Source organism: Corvus moneduloides, chromosome 6 (assembly GCF_009650955.1).
Source record: "Corvus moneduloides isolate bCorMon1 chromosome 6, bCorMon1.pri, whole genome shotgun sequence".
Classification (NCBI taxonomy): Eukaryota; Metazoa; Chordata; class Aves; order Passeriformes; family Corvidae; genus Corvus; species Corvus moneduloides.
The window spans coordinates 24109657-24125763 of record NC_045481.1 but is presented as its reverse complement, the minus strand read 5'-3'; the positions used below and the strand labels follow the sequence as shown (position 1 = coordinate 24125763).

Sequence of the window (16107 nt, the reverse complement as noted above, 5' to 3'; positions counted from 1 at the left end):
ACCGGAGTGGGCGGGGCCTGACCCCCCAGTTTCCCAGCGGTGCCTCGCGCAGGGCCCGGCCAGGCCGCGCGGCGAGCGGGATGGCGGTGGCGGTGCGCGCGTTGCAGGAGCAGCTGGAGAAAGCCAAGGAAAGCCTCAAGCACGTGGACGAGAATATCCGCAAGCTCACGGGCCGGGACCCCAATGATGTGAGGTGAGGCGGGGAGCGCCAGGCGCGCCGCTGTCCCGCGAAGGAAGGGCCGGCCGGGGGGAGGGGGCGCGCCTCGGGCCTGCAGGGCGGGCGGCGCAGAGCTGGCCGCGGGTCCCCGCGTCCCTCTGCGGGCCGTCCCCGCTCCGCTGGCGCGGCGATGGGGGGAGCTCTGCCTGTGGCGGGGCGCACGGTCGCGGAGCGCGGGGCGGAAGGGCCGCGGGCATGTCGGGCCGGGCGGGCAGCAAAGCCCCGGGGGCCGGGCAGGCGCCACTAACAGCGCCTTCCGTCTCTTTCAGGCCCCCTCAAAACAGGCTGTTAGCCCTCACAGGCCCCGGTGGAGGTAGAGGGCGCGGGAGTTTATTGCTAAGGTAAGAAGAAGAACGGGCAGTGAAGTTTCATCCATCCTTCCTCTGGTAGTGGTTCGTGCTATTGCGCTCGGTGTCGTGTTTCTCGTTTGCCTCCCCTGCTCGCTGCGGTGCTGTTTGAATGAGCATCAGAGCTGCCCTACAGGGCTTTGGGGGTTAAATTTAAAGTGCCTTTTCATTCTGAGTTGCAACAAGTTTAAATGGGTGGCTTTCCCCAACCTTCACAGCTGTTAGGCTGAAAATTAAGGGGTACCGTTAAAATGAAGGGAGATATTGTGTGGTGGCTGGGACCTTGTCTTTGAAATCGGTGAAGATCAGTCTCTTGGTGATTATGAAACGGGTAGGTGCTCCAAGAGGGATTTTAAAATACATGTAGATAAAACCACATCTTGAAAATAACTTCAGATGAGATCATTTGAACATAATGGGATCCTTGTTTCAGTGTAGCTACTGAGTTAAGTAAGTGCAGAAATTCAAGGTGAAATTAGTCGGTTCACAAGCAATATGTTTAAATACTTCACTGCAGTACTAACAGTAAATGGTGATAGAGCTGAGTAAAATTTATGTTTAATCATGACCATAAAGCCAAATTATAGTTCAATTGTGCAAACTTAAGGTGGGCCAGGGACTAACCTACACTTGTTCTAAGACCACAAGCGCTTTCTTTTTAGGCGTGGATTCTCAGATAGTGGAGGAGGACCCCCAGCCAAACAGAGGGATCTTGAAGGTGCATCCAGTAGGTGAGTACAAAAATTGATGCAGCAAACTTGCTTTTCCGAATGAAAATTTGTAACAGTAAACCAGTAACTGCTAATAACTGGTGACTTTCACTGTCTTCTTCGGAGATTTCATATTCAAAACTTGTTGCAAATAATTTGGGAGATAACAAATGACTGTGGTGAAATCTTCTTCATACCTTAGAGTGATATAAAGATGGTAGCAATAATAAAAAGATAATAGCAATACAAAGATACTCAGAATTTTCTGTTTTATTTGGTGTACAATCTGCTATATTACATTCTTCTTAGTAGTCACATTTGTTTGCAGTGAACACAAATTGAATTATGATTGAGATCTCCTGTTCAGTAAATGGAATACAGGCAATGTGACAATGGACTTGGGGTTTGAGCTTTCACATCTGGATGTAAATCCATCAGATGTGACTGATAATAGTGAGCTTAAGTGCTGTGGGCACTTAATGTGCAATGGTAGTTCTTGACCAAAGCAAAGCTTGCTTTGGAATTTTTGAATTAGCGGAAAATGAATCTGGGAAACGGGAAAGTGCTGTGCCACAAAGCTGAAAATGAAGGCTGAAAATAACTTCAACTTAAATTATTTATTGTAGGATTTATTTTATTTAAATTATTTATTTTAAGTTGTTCTTTGTTAAAGCCTTCATTCATCTATGTCTCAAGTGGTAAGCCCTCTGCCTCTCTCCCATAGGTATTCAGTAGGTAACTTAAATAGCATTTCCCGTTTAAGAAATTGTACCAGCCTTTCTGTGTCAATGCATTTAAATCTGTCTAGTGAGCCTTTATACCAGTAGCCATTTTAGAGGTTCTGGAAAAGCGCAAACATTTAAAAGAAGAAATAAATTCCGAATGTATTTTAAAAAGTCAAATAGGTAGTTACACAGATTCTTCTGGTTTTATTACTCTGCAAGTTGTATTAAAATTTAAACTGTTCTGTCTCACTGGTTTTCACCAACAGTAGAGTCTGTCTATAAAATGTTATTTACCAGTTGTTGGAACAGTGGGGAGATTTTTGCTGAAAGTGTTGATTCTTCTGACTAGATATGCTTGTATTTTTCTCATGCTGGAAGAGATTCTCTCCTAAATACATGTTCTCTCATGACCATTAACTTTGTTCCTCAGGCTGGGTGGAGAACGTCGGACAAGAAGAGAATCACGCCAAGAAAGCGACGCAGAGGATGATGATATTAAAAAGGTAACATATAGTAGATGGAGCTGTGCAAGAAGCAGCCTACCTGCAACATGACAAACAAAGTAGTTTGTTTTTCTTTGTTGTAGCCGGCGTTGCCATCTTCTGTTGTTGCTACCTCCAAAGAGCGAACACGTCGAGACCTTATACAAGACCAAAATATGGATGAGAAAGGAAAACAAAGGTATGCAGAAATCTCTTTTACACTAATGTGATACTTTGGAGTTCTACCATAGGAAGTAGCTTTAGATTTAAAAAGTATTGCACACAGGTTGTTGTGTATTAAAGATTATGTTGAAAGTTATCATAATGGTATAAAATTTAATTTAAAAAATACTGTCTCAAAATACTTCACAAGCAGCAACATGTGCATTGTTCTCTTCACATAACTGACAGGGATTCTACCTCTCGGGCCGCCTACAGGAACAGGTTTGCTAGTGCTGTTTTAACATCTTTGGTGTAAGACAGAAATATCTGTAGCTTCATTGGTAGCTTAGTGTCTTGGATTATTACAGCTGTCTTGGCTCATCATTTCTTTTGTTGGTTGAAGGAGGGGTTTGGGTATGGTTCCTCACTCCCTCTGCCTCTTTTTTTAAGCACAATAGTTCCATCGTGTTTCTTTTCTCTTACTACTTTGACTTCATGTTGTGTGTGCAGCCTTACCTTCATTTTGCCTGCTGCTTTTTAGATTCCTCCCATGTATATCTCCTTTTTCCTGTACTTTTATTTGTCTCAGGGGTCACTCATTAAAATTCTAGCTGAAATGCAGCTCTGTTGGTAAGAGGTGTTGGAAAATCGAATTTGCAACTGTGTTTGACCTCTTGGACTCCATTCAGTTCAGACTGCAAGTCACCTGGTGCAATAATAATTATACCTCAAATAAACAGAAGATTGAGAACTGGAATAAGGAACTATAGAAAGCTTCTCTTATAAGTCCCCACAGATCAACTGGCACAGAAAACTGGGACTTTGCTTGCTTCTTTTAGTTATAACCCCACTTACAGTCTGCTCTTGCTTCCATTCCTAGGTTCTAATTGCTTCCCTCACAAGGAGACTTCCAGAATTCTTAATGAACTTCATAGAGCTTCAGGCACTAAACATTTGTTCCTTCAGGATTGTAGTTTTACTGCTTTTTGGTTCAGTAGTCTCTAGGGAGATGAGAAAACCAGTATTTGTCTCTGTGACCTGTGGTGGAAGGAGGTTCTTTAAGAGGACAACATCCACTCACCTGATTTTGCTCAGTGTCTTCTGGGATGTCATTCGTACACAAGTGCACTTTCAGTGATCTCTGGCTTTCAAAATTTTTTGTGTTCCTGTTTCTAGTATTTAATATACTTTTATCTTTCCATGTGAGGTTTGTGCCACTGTCATAGAGTAGTACTTTGGGAAGACAGTAGCATTTCCTTTCTCTCTTAATCCAGTAAAAGTTCAAGGCTAATAAGAGAGTCTGCCTCTTGTTGTAAAGACTTAATTTGGGATTGAATGAAAAGGAAGAAAAAAGTGAAAGTCAAGAAACTAGTTCTTGCTCAGAAGAAGGGAATTTATTGAAGAATTTTACGTACTTTTCTCAAAACAACACCTAATTGGATGAGAGTAGTTCTGGTTTCATCCCACAGTGCAGTGTCCCATTGTTGGGCAACCGTGATAGATAAGCTTTCACTCCCCTGTGGCTCCATTTCTCCTTAATAGTCTAAGCAGATTGTGGAGAGGGAAGTGTATGCTTTTCAGAAAACCCAGTTTGCTGCCTTACTGATAGCTCACACTGTATTTACTTGGCTTTTTTCTTCAGTACTCTCTGCTTTAAGATTTTTTAAAATATTTCCTTAGTGTTACTATTTCCAGATGAGAAATGTGCAGGCTTCCAGTTTTGCCAGTGCTAGCTGTTCTGTGTTATGGATAAGAGCTGTGTCTTACTTGTAAGCAAAATGATATGTCACTGTAAATTATATCCTGGACTGTTGGCACAGTCAGTATGTCTTCTATTGCTAATGGCCTTGGATATTACTGAGCCTTTAAAAATAAGGTGGAATGCTCACTACAACGGTGGAAAGTTTCTCTGATTGTTTATGCAAGTAAAAAACTTAGTAGTTGAATTGAATCTCAAATTTCTTTTTGTTGTATTATTTTTTTTCCAGGAATCGACGTATATTTGGCTTGTTGATGGGCACTCTTCAGAAATTTAAACAGGAGTCCACAGTTGCTATTGCTACTGAGAGGGTACTTATTTTAAATTCTATGAGATTGTAAATAATAAAGCAAAATTGTGTGGTTAAGCTGTTTCAAGTAAGAATGAAAATTCCCTACAGTGTAAGTTGTAGATGTAGCAGATTGGTGAGAGTGCATGTAGGTTTTTGTTTATCTCAGTGCGGGGGAATGAGGGTGGGAGGCAAGAAAGGAGTTCTTACAGTGACTTTGTAACATTATTTCTGATCTTTGTAGAAGCAAAAAGGCAATGTTAAATGGAATTTAATCAGGTAACTATTTAAGAGGTCACAGGCTATTTCTGGAAATAATAGTGATGCAGTATTGTTGAAGCAGTGCCTATCCTGGTGTGTTCCAGATGTTTAAATTATAACCAAATATACAGAAATCTATGGTTGGTTATGCTATCTGTCTAAAAATGCCTTTCCCCTTCCAGTACAGATAACCAGAATTTCTGATTTTAATAAATGAGTGTGTGACTGTACTGAAGCAAAGGCTTTGCATAGCTTAGTAGTGATTACTTAAAAAAACTTGTATATGGGATGGTGGTAACTTTGTTCCTAGTATACCCTTTTAATTTGTGAAGGCTACGGTATTTGTTTACTGTTGCTCTAAATGGGTTATTTAGTTAATACTAATAACCTTTAGATTAAAAACAGTGTTTGAAAGTTGTAATTTCAGCCTTCCAGTTGAAGCAGATAGAAATATTTAAAGCCTTTCTGTATAGTGTCAACAGAGCTGACTCACAGTGCTGGTATTGATTACTTTCAGATTCAGTATTTGAGTGGTTTAGCCAACTTGTCATGCAGTACATAAGACCAAAGTTCACTTTTGCCTGCTTGCTTTAGAACAAAAAACTATTTATCAGGATGGTCTAGAAACATGGAGTCCCTGGCTAATTTATAGTAGTATGTGTTTGCACAAAGAGACTTTGAGGAGTTACTGTCCTTGCAAAATTGTTCTGAGAATCCATATAGAGATTTCCTTCTTCATACATATAAACTTGCTATAAATCAAAGTAGGGGCCTGAGGAGTTTTATGACACAGCCATTTTGTTGTCCTGGCAGTAAATTCTATTTTTTTATTGACAACTGTTGTACAATCTGAGCACATGGCAGTCTAGGACATACAAACAGGGCATTCCTGGATTGTAGTAATATATCTAATTAGCAATTAATATACTGGAAGTATTCACAATCTAATTTTTGTTGGTACAAACACCAGTCAGCAGTCCTTCATTTGTTTCTGGAGGAGTTGACTTTTTTCTCTCTCAAGTGAGAAATTTACCTGATTTCCCTAATACCTCAAATATATTTTTTTTATTTTTCTGCCGTTGGGGAAAAAAACTTAACTTGCTAAAGCTTATACTGACAATTTAAATCCAGACTGGAAGATAGTAAAGCAGACAGAAATTTCACAGGGCCTCATAACTATATAGTTAAACTAACAAAAAATTAGGTGCCAGCAAGCAATGACACTCTTTTCTTCCATTACCTGTAGTTTAGGAGGTATTTCCTAATGTGTTTTTAGGAATGCCTTTAATGGTGTAAATAATTCAAAATTTTTAAGTGGATTGAACTAGAACACTTTCTCTTGATGTAGAAAAAAATTAAGATGCTACTTCATTTATTTCAGCAAAAGAGACGACAAGAAATTGAACAAAAACTTGAAGTGCAGGCAGAGGAGGAGAGAAAGCAAGTTGAAAACGAGAGGCGAGAACTGTTTGAAGAAAGACGTGCTAAACAGACAGAGCTGCGGTTATTGGAGCAAAAGGTTGAGCTTGCTCAGTTGGTGAGTTTTTGTTTTGTTCTTGATCTTTCTCATGTTTAAACTATTCTTGTGTATCTCAGGGTTATTTTCTTTCATTTCTCAGCAAGAAGAATGGAATGAACATAATGCTAAAATAATTAAATACATAAGAACAAAGACAAAACCTCATTTATTCTACATACCTGGCAGAATGTGTCCTGCTACGCAGAAGCTGATGGAAGAGTCACAGAAAAAGATGAATGGTAAGTGGTCTTTGTGATACAGAGGCCCTTGTTCTTGCCTCCCTTTGTTTGGTGTACAAATTTCTTTTAAGTCGCTGCTTAAATACATGAATTTCATGCTTAGGACGAACTATATTCTTACATGGGTGTTAATCATAAGTGGACGTTACTCTTTCAGTGACTTATTTTTATATTGAATGAGATTTGATTCTCTCACAAGAAGTCAAAAGATATGTATGCATAATTTCAGAGCTATGTGTTTAAAACAGTCCTTTATATTATTTAGTACCCAAATGTATCCAAGTGCAGCAACTTATTTGAAGGGGCAGATTCTGTGAAGACCCAAGGAAATGCAGGTGTTTACAAAGCATTTGAGAAATATTTTCTTAAGCATAGCATTAGAACTTTATGATGATTTTTTTACCTCAATGTGTGTTCATTTCTGTTTCACAGGATGACTATATTTTTCTTTTGGAAAACAATTTAAAATACTCCGATTGATGGTAGTCTTACTGTTCTTTTTTTATTAAACTAAGAATGTATTGGTTTGTTTTTTTTCTTAGGAGCTTTTCTTCATTTTGTGGGGTTGGGGGATAAGAGAAGGTAGCTCACCTGTCTGGATAGCCTACAGTAATTAAGCTTTCTTAATACCTAACCAGCTTTTTGCTTATTTTTACTGTCTTTTGTTTACCTTAGGAAGTATAACCTTAATAGATAAATACCAGGAAATGAAGGTATTACTTTGATATACTGTTGGTTGGTTTGATTTTAATGAAGTCAAAAACTTTTTGTTAGCTTAGATTTAGGGCTTTACTGTTCTAATACTCAGCTGAGCTTACTCTCCCCTTTGCTTTTTCTTATGGTAACTAGCAGTCTTTTTCATTATGCATGAATGGCTTGCTACTTCAGAAAGACTAAGGATGCAGTGTTTATAAGTTGAACAATTGGATAATTTACTAGCTCGTAGTTAAAGGGTAAATAGACTTCAGTGTCTGTAGATAATCTTAACTATTATTTATGCATTTATTCCCTAGCGCTCTTTGAAAGCAGGAGAAATGAATTTGCAGAGCAGATTAACAAAATGGAGGCCAGGCCCAGAAGACAATCTGTGAAGGAAAAAGAACATCAGGAGGTGCAGAATGAAGAAAAGAAGGAAGAACAGAACAAGGAGCAGGAAGAGGGTAAGGTGGCTCAGCAGGTGGAAGAGATGGAGACAGGTAATCAGCACAATGATGTAGAAATGGAGGAGGTAGGGGAGGAAAAGGGAAAAATAGGTTCAGGTTCAGGGCATAGTGATGCAGAAAAAGAACAGGAAGAGGATGAACAGAAACATGATGTGGAGATGAAAGTAGAAGAGCCTACTGAGGTGAGGGAGAACGACAAGCAACAGGATGGTCAGCATGAGGAGGTCACAGTTGTAAAAGAAGAAAGTGAAAATGTTCAGCCCATGGATAATGAGCAGGATGTGGCTGAAATGAATGAGGCAGGTAGTGTAGAACGTATAGAAAATGAAAATGGCAGAGAAATAGAACCAGAAACAGAGTGTGATGTTCAGCCAGAAAAAGTGTGTAATGTTCCTTCTCCCAAGAAGGAGAAAGGTATCAAAATAGAAAATAAAGCTGAACTTGAAGAAACACAGGAGAAAACACCTGAAGCTCAGACAGAATCTGTGGCTGAGGCTCTATCTCAGCCACTATCTGTGCCACTAGCACAGTCACCTCAGTTGTCTCAGTCCACTCAGGATACAGAGCCCCAGGCAGACAAGGATGAAAATGCAGCGCTATCTGTAAAGGTGGTTGAAACCCAGGCAGAGCAGAATCAGACACCAAGTGCAGAAAGCAAGAGTAAGACTAGGAGTAGAAGCAGGGGTAGGGCAGGAAACAAAACTGGTCATAACCGTAGCAGCAGCAGTAGTAGCAGTAGTACTTCAAGCAGTACTACCAGTGCAAGTAGTTCCAGTACTGGCAGCAGTACCAGTCGGAGCAGTTCCACCAGCAGCAGCACTACAAGTGGAAGTACCAGCAGGGACAGTAGCAGCAGTAGCTCTAGCAGTAGTGAAAGTAGAAGTCGAAGCCGAGGAAGAGGGCATAACAGAGATAGAAAACGCAGAAGGAGCACAGACAGGAAGCGAAGGGATGCTTCAGGAGTAGACAGAAGTCACAAGTCCTCAAAAGGTGGTAGCAGAGATACCAAAAGCTCAAAGGATAAAAGTTTGAGGTCTGACAGAAAGAGATCTATATCAGAAAGTAGTCGGTCAGGCAAGAGAACTTCACGGAGTGAAAGAGACCGTAAATCAGACAGGAAAGACAAAAGGCGTTAACAGAAGAGACCAAGCTTCCTTAGCCTAATCTTTGCAGCAGAAGATTATTTGAGTGAAAGGATTCCTTGTAAGGAGGAAGAGAAGGCTGCCTTAAGAATTGCATGCTGTAAAAAATCTTTTGGAAAAATGCAGACTGTTTACCAGGCATTCTTGTACTTTTTACATAATTTTGTAAAAGGTTACTTACCAAAATTATGTGAAGTTCCTGAAAATGTAAAAATAAAAGATTAACACTCCTTTGCATCTTTTTTTTAAATATCCTGTACTCATTAAGATCCTCTGTATATTTTAATAGGTAAACCTTTAAAGTAGATGTGATCATTTCTTCTGTATCATACACTTTTTTTTTGTAGAAATAAATGTGCATTTTAAATAAATTGTTTGAGATGTCCTGTTGACAATTAAATTCCCCTTTTTAGATTATATGTAGGAAGGCAGTATTACGGGAAATATAAAATTTTGCCTTTCCCCTCTATTCCTTGCAAGAATGGGAATTTTAAGACCTAGTAAAGCAAGTAATCTCTCCAGTGCTGGGTAGGAAGGAAAAGTAATTGATTTGAATCTATACTTTTTGTTTTCTTCTGTAACCGCAAGCTCTTAGTCAATTCTGTCTATCTTCCAGTTTTATAAAAATTTCCTATCCATAGGCAGGCAGTGATAAAATGGGAATGTTAACACTGGCCAAGATAGCTCAATCAGTCTGGAAAACCACTCTTACCTGCTTTCTGCAGATGCTTTGGTAGTATTTACATCTATGTTCTAGATATAGTTAATCTGTTCAATGACGATCCTTGTTTTGGTGGCCAGTGGAAGTGGCCAGTGGCTTGCTTCTCAACCAGGATTTTTATTTTAGTTGCAGACTAATCTTTGATCCCTTCATACCACCAGGAATAATTACATTGCAGTGTTGGAGTTACCTGGGACTACCTAATACTAATGTTGTGTGCGTGCAAGAATGCTTTCTGAATGTATTTAATAGAACTTAAGGTGGTATAGTGTTATCTATGAAGGTGAATACTGTTTTTATGTAATTTTGTATGGAAAACAGTAACATCTGTTGCTTTGTTCTGTACATGTGCAAATAAATGTGGCTTTGTAGATTACTCTCGATGCCTATGATCTTTTCTATTAACAGGTGTATTACCCTAGTCTTTCTACATTTAAAGTATGAATTGCAATTGCAGGTGGCTGTACCTTACAAGCTCTGTATCCAAAATTATTCTTAAGGGCCTTAATTGTCAATTAACTGAGTATGAAACTATAGTGCTGTAATCCATGCTGTCTTGACAGGAAGAGAATTCTGTTATGTGATATGCCAAATCACAGACCAGGAAATCCTAGAAAGATTTCAATATGGAAGGACACGTAAGCTTTGTTTAGTGTATGAAATGCCATATACACCCCATTTTTCTGGAACATAGTTGCCAAGTTCTAGCTTGGAGTGTGTCAGTTTTCATCTGAACTCAAGAGTAGTGACAGATTTATGTGTTCTGAAATGCTGAATGTCATGACTTCAAGAAATGTGTCTAGTAGGGGATAGAGTGCAGCACAAATAGACAGTGGGAAACGCAGGCTCCCCCTTTCTCAAGGAGTTCAGGTTCTTAAGTCCATTTGCTACTTCAATATCCTATCTGCCCCTGCCTCTACAACAGAGTAATTTTTATTCTTGTCAGGAGTTTCCAACAATGTTTCCTTCCCTTCAGAGAACATGGTTTAATGTGCCGTCTTTTTTGAAGGACAAACGAAAGTTCAAATGCCTTATTGAAGATGTTAAACAATGTTTTAAAAATAACCTCTAATACTGAATAACTGAGTAAATGTTACTGGTTTACACGTTTTGAGTAATTTCAGGTTTCAAAGTGCCTTTGGAAGCCATTTTAGTTTTATCAATTAAATGTTGAGTAGTTCTAATGTTTCTTATTTTGAGCTTGTGTGATTCACTGCTGCAGTGCATTTACTGCACAGGTTTAAATGGCTGATAGTGGAGTCAGTGTGCAAAGCTTCTGACCACTTTCAGAGCAGCATGTTAACAGGGTTTATGAAAACAACAGGATGAAAACAACAGGATGGTGGGTCCTGGTAGCTGAACCAGGGACTGGATCGATTACGTTGTTTCAGATTATATTCCCGGCAGCAAGGTATTTTTTACTGTGAAAATACAGGGGCTTTGTTGCTGAATACAAAGCTGGTGATGTAATTGATAGTTTAATGTTTGTTAGAAGCAACTTACTGCCATGGTTAAGCAGTGCCATTAATTGTTAGCATTCCTAGATCTAAGCAGCAGTGTATCTGCTATAAACATCAGTGTGTGATAACTTTGTAAGACTGAGGTTTTCAAAAAGCTAGATATTCCAACCAATATTCCTCTACAGAAATAGTGCAAGACAGTAGTGTACTATTAGCACCATAAAGCAGTAGTGTTTTTAGTAATTGTTACATTTTCCTTCAAAATTTCCTCCTCTTATCCTGAAACAATATCAGACCTGTGGATAGGAATGAGACCATGAAAATAGCTGACAACTTCAAGACTAAATTTGATGGAACGGTTTGTATTTTCTGAGCATTTAGTGCAGATAGCATAGGAGTAGGAAATTACTGAAACATTTTCTTTTGTCCCTTCCCCACAATGGTGAGTGGGGATCAAAGGAGGAATGCCTTGTTCTCTTTTCACTCAAGTAAAGTGGACAAATGATAGTTTTTCCCTTTTTCCGAGAATGAAGTAGAGATGCTTTATGTGACTAGGGAACAATACCATGTATAGTCTATGCCTGTCTTTTGAAGTGTTTCCATCACATGGTCCCTTCTAGCTTTAAGTATAATTTAAGAAAGCAGAAACCTGAACATAATTTTTCTGCAGGCAGTAGGTATTGGAGAACTGAACACCCTCCTCCAGCAAAGTTAATTTCAAAACCATTAAATTTACAAATAGATTTCTGGGACATCTTTTATTTCTCTGGAAAGTAATGGTCTTGTGGTTAGGTCCCAGATACAAGATTCGGGTTCAGCTGCTGATTTTATAGTAATTACTGTGTTACAACAGGGTAAACATACTCATTTAATGTATGTCCAGGATCTTTAAAATGAGTTTGCCTAGTCAAAGAAGAATTTCTCTGAGACTGTGTATTTGTGATGGGTTCAAATGCTGCAGCAGTGCTGCATTAGTAACATAGAGACATCTGTGTTATGGAGGATATAGTTTTGCTATTTCAGTCTTGGGGGTTTTTTCTCCTGGTTCAGGCAGTTGTTATTAGGTAAGAGTGTTCTATTATATGGCAAAATGTGAGGTCTACAAAGCTTGTAAATGTATCCTCAAGATGCAAAGTAATAAAAGTCACAACTTCATGATTTTTTAGAAATGCACTGTCGGTTGTCATGTTTGTAACTGTTCTTGTAATAGAGAAGCAATAGTGGCTTTTTCTTGCTACTTGTTATCCTGGTTATCCTGGTTGAAAAAGCTGGGTGATGAATGACTGTTCCTGCTTCAATTTGTCTAACTGGAAGAGGAAATTAGTGTTACTTTTCTTCCTTTGACTTATTTCTTAAAAGATGCTTGTTTTTGACATGCATGACATTTGATTCAGTGTAAAAGCTGATCTGTATTTTCATCCAAACATCCAAAGTCAAGAGAACTGTATTGTTAAAAGTGCTTTTGTCAGGGACTATATTCTTCCACATATTGTGCAATATTCTACACTGTAAAACTCTACGTTCTGTGTGGTGCCCTTTGGTGCTTTCAAAAGAGTATGGCCGAAACTGTTCTGTTCTTGCTATGAAATAGATATGAGGAGAACTTTTACCAATTTCTGATTTGCTTTGATCTTTGTTATTAATGCAGATACTGAATGGTCTAGGAAATGCAACATCTTCACTTCTACAAAGCCATGTCTTGAAAGAGCCATCCAGTGTGCCATGCTACTCAGATTATTTCAATTACTACTCAATTAATTCAATTAATTCTGATCCTTCTTTGAATTCTAGTATGCTTTAAGAGATGTCTGCCTTTCTACTTCAGTAGTCACAGTTACTAAGGTGTCATTCAAATAAAAATAGCTTCATTCTAATGAAAGTTACTGGAAATAGATCTTTTTCATTATTGTTTGTCTTTGTAGTAGTCACATTCATTGCTTCAGTTCTGCAGAACAGAAATTAACTGAAGTCTCACTCTATCTGCTATAAAGCTCTCAACTTTGTCCTTTGGAATCTAGCTATAATAAACTCCATGAATCTTTGACTTCAGTTCAAAGGTGATTAGAAGTTATGCTTGTATAGCATATGCTATGTATAGGATTTGCACCCAAAGGAAAAGAGTATTTGGTATGAATATGATTTATTATTGAAGTTACTGGAGGAACAAATAACATAGAGATCAGAGCAGTGTTTGTCAGCACTTAAGCCTTGAAGAATGCTTGTTGAGACTAAGCAACACAATGAGCAGTGCCCAGAATAACTTGAAAATTTCAAATGCAGTTTCAACTGAGTAACTGAGATATTTATTTTACCTACATGTAAAGACTTGGACTGTTTGGTATATATATGAAACTGAAGTCAGAGCCATTTTCAGAGCTATTTTCAGAAATACAAGTAATAATGTACAGACCTCAAGATGTGGGTCTGATTGTTTCTCCCCCACAAACCTACATAAGTACATAAACTTAGATGTCAGAATAGCTCACTTTTCATTTTTAGGTGAATGGGCTCCATATTGCCAGGCTCAAAAAGGGACTGTTAACCTTTATAGGCCCATTGTTGGGTTTTGTCTCATTTCTGTGGTTGGTGTGCAACACTCTGAAGCTTCTAAATAGTTGGATAAAAATGTCCTTTTTTTCCTTTATTTTCTTTTCTTTTTCATTTTGTACAACATTTAGTATATAGAGTGTCCTTCTGATATAAATTACCTGTATATTCCTTCTCACCAATCTGTTTTGTGGAGACTTGGGAATGAAAAAAAATGGGGCAGCGTTAGTCAGGAGTGACGGGGGTGCCGATCTGTAGTGTATTCCTTGGTGCTCTGCAGTGGATTACCTAACAGCAGAGACAGCTGGTGTAACAGGTCATAGGATAGGCTGCCTGACTATCAGGTCATGTGGCAAAGGAAGGGGCCAAAGCGTTAGATTGCAACTGGGGGACGTGTCGTCTCTGTGAAGTTTTCGTTTGCAGGCCCTGCTGGCTAAGGTGACCCTGGTGCACTTTGTGCCCTTTCTTTGCTGGCTCTGTAGGTCAGGCTAAGCACCAGTGTCTGGTAGGTTTGAGTTGTGGAGCAGAAAGAAGGGGAAACTGCTGCACGTAGGATACAGCTTAGGTTTGTGGAAAGAGAATACAGTGACTTCTGCATGAGTCATACTCAGGACTGAAGGAGGGGCAGGCTTACTAGGAACCATATGACTGCAAAGATCAGGTTGGGAAGGAATGCAGATTCTTGGGGTGCTGTCAAGAAGGCAGGGAGAAGAGGCTCCCTCACGCAGGACAGTGGGAAAGGAAAAGTGAAGCTTTTTTTATAGGTTAGTAAGATATATTGCATTTAGGTCACCAAAGAAGTGTGGGACAATGATGTGAAACCTTTGAAGCAAAGCCTGCTTCTAATGCAAACACAGAAGATGGAGACTTTGTTTTACAAATAGTCACATGTAAAAGACAGTGAGTACAAGTTAATCCAGAGGAGATTCTGATTAGACAGAAGAGGAAAATATTTCACAATGAGAGCAATTGGCCATTGGAACAATCTCCGCATAAAGTGGCGGATGCCCAAATGTTTTGACTTGCTTCTAAGATTCATGTGGACCATTTTGTCTAGACTATGCTTTTACCAAGAAAAGTTGGACCAGATGAACTTTAAGGTCCCCTCCCAAGCTGGTATTCTGATTCTCTGCAGGTTTTCATTTATAGCACAACTTCATGCCTGTATAACTATTGTACATCTCCCTGCATAACTTTACTACTTCAAAGCATAACATATTTGAGAAAAAATTATTTATAACTACATATTGGATAATAGGTTGCTACGAAACGGTATCCTTTAAAAAAGCAGGGCATGGTCATTTGCTTAGCTTTGCTATACTGCTCTGTGATATATGATGCAGAGATAGCATATGGATTTTCTAGTTGTCTTACAAGCCTGAAAACTGCCAGGCACATTTAAGACATTGGAGCCAAGTAAGCATTCCCCACACTAAAGGATAGATTGTACTTAGATCTAGTGCATGAGAGAGCTCCAAAATAATATGTGGAAAAAATTTCTGGTCTAAGTTCCCAATGACCAGCTGTAAATTATCTAAAACATATCAGTGCACAGAAAAAAAATAGTTTTTTAAAGAGACAACAAAAAAAAAAGCTGGAAAACTCAGTAGCTATGTTAGCATTAATGCAAATCAATATAAGCATAAAATTGATAGTTCATCTATCAATTTGACAGAAAATAACATCCCATCCCTTCCAGCTGGTCCTTAGAGATCACAGGGTCTGAATGTGGCTGGGCTTGATTTATGATTATAATCAATTTGGCACTATAGGTCTGGTTGTGTTCAATAAGAACTTTCACAACCACAGATTCACAAATAGTGCTATTTACCAATCCAAAACTACAGGTCAAGCTGTGCTCAGTAAGAACCGTCACTGTCCCAGATTCACACATAGCACACATAGTTTGGTGTATTGAAACAACAGAAACACAGACTTGGAATTGCTGTTGATAAACAGCACTAGATGTGACAGAGCTCTAACAATAACAATAATATTGTGTCAGCCTGGATAATAATAATAATCCCATGCAGAAGCTAACCAAGCAGGCATCCCTGCTTGTGAAGAGAGGAGAGTAACCCACCAACAGACTCCAAGACCTTTTTGGGTCTTTTGCTAAGTACATGAAAATTCTACCTGGCTTATATACAGCTCAATCTTATTCTCCTCCTCCTTCTTTACATGTAGCATAATCTTAAGTGGAGGATAAGTAATATAGTCATGTATGTGGTAGCATGTGCTTCATTAATCTTATTAGCATTCTCAGGGTTTGTGCTTTAATATTTAAATATTTAAACCCTTATTCAGGCAAAAGTTACTTTTTTGGCCATGGTGTCCTTCAAAGTTCTAGTTATATGACTTTGT

The 16107-nt window shown here is 38.8% G+C and overlaps 1 protein-coding gene across 1 annotated transcript; it reads left to right on the top strand.

Annotated features, from left to right (window-relative positions):
- The first annotated feature begins 27 nt into the window (after positions 1-27).
- Positions 28-10112, top strand: PNN (pinin, desmosome associated protein). The gene is made up of 9 exons (XM_032112437.1): positions 28-193; positions 487-558; positions 1227-1295; positions 2430-2502; positions 2586-2680; positions 4632-4713; positions 6334-6489; positions 6572-6710; positions 7724-10112. Exons 1-9 carry the CDS (start codon positions 81-83, stop codon positions 9007-9009), a joined length of 2085 nt encoding a protein of 694 aa, XP_031968328.1. The 5' UTR covers positions 28-80; the 3' UTR covers positions 9010-10112.
- Positions 10113-16107: the final 5995 nt, after the last annotated feature.